The sequence below is a fragment of the Fonsecaea monophora genome (genome assembly GCF_001642475.1).
Source record: "Fonsecaea monophora strain CBS 269.37 chromosome Unknown Scaff94, whole genome shotgun sequence".
In the NCBI taxonomy this organism is placed as follows: Eukaryota; Fungi; Ascomycota; class Eurotiomycetes; order Chaetothyriales; family Herpotrichiellaceae; genus Fonsecaea; species Fonsecaea monophora.
The window spans coordinates 287-3,568 of NW_019174025.1; the positions used below are offsets into that span (position 1 = coordinate 287).

The 3,282-nt window shown below is 51.4% G+C and overlaps 1 protein-coding gene across 1 annotated transcript; it reads left to right on the top strand.

Moving 5' to 3' along the window:
* Positions 1-831: 831 nt before the first annotated feature.
* AYO21_09462 (hypothetical protein) lies at positions 832-1,976 on the top strand (the record flags this gene model as incomplete). The annotated part of the gene is made up of 2 exons (XM_022659396.1): positions 832-1,089; positions 1,146-1,976. The coding sequence occupies 2 exons, from the start codon at positions 832-834 to the stop codon at positions 1,974-1,976; spliced, it is 1,089 nt and encodes a 362-aa protein (XP_022508249.1).
* Between the last annotated feature and the right edge of the window lie 1,306 nt (positions 1,977-3,282).

A 3,282-nucleotide genomic window follows, 5' to 3' on the forward strand; every position in this document is an offset into this window, starting at 1 on the left:
GCCGGTCGGTAGGTGCAGTGCCAACACAGGCTGTGGTAGAGTCTGCTCCAATCTTCTATGCCGGGGAATCCTTCCCCCGTCCTGACATATTGCTGCGAAGGCTGCTTGGCTTGAAAACGCCGCTGCCAGTATTATGCTAATCAACTGGGAAGGGTTCTTCACCCTGAGCTCTGTTGTAGGTGCTGGCCCACAACTGAGGGAGCATCGAAACATTACGACCAAGGCCTCAAGACTCACGACACCACTCCACAGCTTTCCTGCGCTCCGGGCAGAGAGCCTCCACGCCAGAGCGTCTCATCCCAAGAGCAAGACTTGGCTGTTCTGAGCTTTTATGGTCGTTTGTAAGCTCTGGTCGTTCCGCAGTGCTGTACACGATTGACAGCAGGGATATTTCGGGAGAAGGGAGTGGCCTCTGTTCTCAAATAGTCTAGATGATTGTTAGTGGGATTTATTTGTTCTTGGTCTTGCCGTCTTCGTTGAAAACCAGATATCCCCGAGGTCAAAGTATCTGACGCTGCTTTATGACAAGATTGTTACCTTTTCTAGCGGCGTGATTATACTGCCCAATATAGACTCGCAACCACAGTTCTCCAGCCTTGGCGCTGGAAACGCCTTGTCGACAATCTGTGGTCGCGCTGTTTCGAGTCTTCAAGACGGTATGTAAAACGCGTTGACCGACTACCACCGCACTGAATTCCAGCCTATTCGTACCTGTTGCCACCTCCCCGACTCTGGCTCGATACAAGTTCTCTCGCTCATGTCCTATTGACCATACGCCGTCTGCTCAAACCGCTCTGAAGCTCTCGCGCCTTCGCGCCGTTGTTGGGTAACATGTCTACACTCTTCGGATCGTCACCCGCAGCGGCTGCTACCACCAGCACGACCGGAGATCTGTCCAAGGACATTGCTTTGGTGCAACCGCCAGAGGACAGCACATCTCAACTCGCTTTCTCTCCGCAGGCCGACTTCCTGGCTGTCTCATCATGGGACAAAAAAGTGCGGATATACCAAGTGAACGAGCAAGGGCAGAGCGAGGGCAAGGCCGCCATAGATTTCGACGCCCCAGTGCTGGGTTGCGCATGGTCCGAGGTGCGTCGTACCCAGGAGTTGATGCCTTGGGAGGAACATATTGACAATACTCTTAGGATGGACAAAAAGTCGCCGGCTGCGGTGCCGACAAGACTTTCCGACTTCTCGATCTGGGATCAGGAAACATGACGCCTCAGACTCTAGTCGCACATGAACAACCCGTGCGAGCGTGTCGATTCGCCACCATCAATAACTCATCTATCCTCATTACCGGCTCGTGGGACCGGACCGTGAAATATTGGGACCTGCGCACCCCGAACCCTGTTGCAACATTACAATGCCAGGAGCGAGTCTACACCATGGATGTGAAGAACAAACTTTTGGTCATTGGTACTGCCGACAGATACATCAATATTGTCGACCTCAACTCCCCCGAGAAGTTTTACAAATCGGTACAGTCACCGCTGAAGTTCCAGACCAGAGTGGTTAGTTGCTTCACTGATGCCACTGGCTTCGCGGTGGGCAGCATCGAGGGCAGATGTGCAATTCAATATGTGGAAGAAAAAGCTGCCGACAACAACTTCAGCTTCAAATGCCATCGTGACACACCGGCCACCACGGGTCCCAATCGCGACGTCGCCAATGTCTATGCTGTCAATGCTATTTCATTCCACCCTATCCATGGCACGTTTTCGACAGCAGGCAGCGATGGGACTTTCCACTTTTGGGATGGCAATGCAAAGCATCGACTCAAGGGCTACCCGGCAGTGGGAGCGCCGATCACGGCAACGGCGTTCAATAGACAAGGAACCGTGTTTGCATATGCGGTGTGCTACGACTGGAGTCAAGGTTACCAAAAGAACACACCACAGACTCCAAATAAGATTATGCTGCATGGCGTGCAGCCGGAAGAAGTTAAACCAAGACCAGGAGGAAAGAAGAGATAGGTTGACAAAATTGGTAACGGAATCTCACCAGCATGACATCGAAACCTGGAAAGCCTGGAAAGCCTCGCAAAGACAGCACCTGCTTCGCAGTACTTGGACAGAGCACTTTGGGACTCAAACAGCGGATAGAACCTGTCGCGAGATGAAGAGATTCATTGGAGAAGATTGACTTGCCGACTCGAAAAGTGGACGCGTCGGCAGACGCTGCGTACGGTCCACATGCGAGGATGAAAAGCCTGGGCGTGAAAACTCCCATCCTGGCCCGGATCGGCGAAGATGGATTCCGAGCAGGGCAGAACAAAACGAACCAGTGTGGCGGACGCTCAGCCTCTGGTATGTGTGGCCTCTCCTCGGACGGGCATCGGGCAGGTTCTTCGATGCTGTATTTGTACAATGTACTAGATAGATCGCTAAGCGACACGACACGAAAGAAGACGGTCCCCAAGGAGTGAGTGAATCAGAGACACTACTACGAGGTACTACCACCAATACCATGAACCAACCTATCAATCAACCAACCAACCCATATAACATTCCTAGTTTCCTTCCTTGCTCCTCTAGCTGGCTTATATGCATGCCCACCACGGTGACTTTGCCGTACAATCAGTATATTAACGCGTAAAGCCCTGCAAGTCCAAGTCAAGCCATGGTGACGATAGTTGCGTCATGTACTTGAAGCACATATCAATCAAACCACCTATACCTGTTTACCTAGCTAGGTAGATTGGGAGCTAGGAGCTAGGTAGGTAGGTATGTGGGGTATGTAGAAAGGTACATATACAACATAGTGAAGCATAGTGAAGCCATTGCTCATTCACGCCAACCGGACCAGCCCACGTTGTAGACCCATTTCCATCCGTGCAGGTGCGTGTGTACCCCCGTCCGTTATCCCACATTGCCCTGAGAGAGAAAAAAGATAAAAAAAATCACACCCTCGCTATGCTTGCTTGTGCTGTTCATCATGCTTTGGCTCGTGCATTCCTTGTTTGTGTTTCCTCCGTTTTGGACAATTCTCTCTCTTTTTTTTTTGGTGGATTCCAGCCATGCCGTCCTTCCTTCCTTCCTGGTAGGCCCTTCCCATACACCCTGCTATAATAAGCCCCTGCAGACCCCCTGCTGGGGGGGAAAAAAAAATCAAAAGTTTCGACCTGGACAAGATTCAACCTGGGAGTTACTTTTCTCGTCTTGTTTGCGCAATTTGGAGCTTCATTCTTTCCTCCGTGGCCTGGCAATGACCACATATCCCGCTTTCTTTGGTATGAATCAACCCTTCCTCCGCGTCATTTTGAGAGGCTGGATGCTGCGA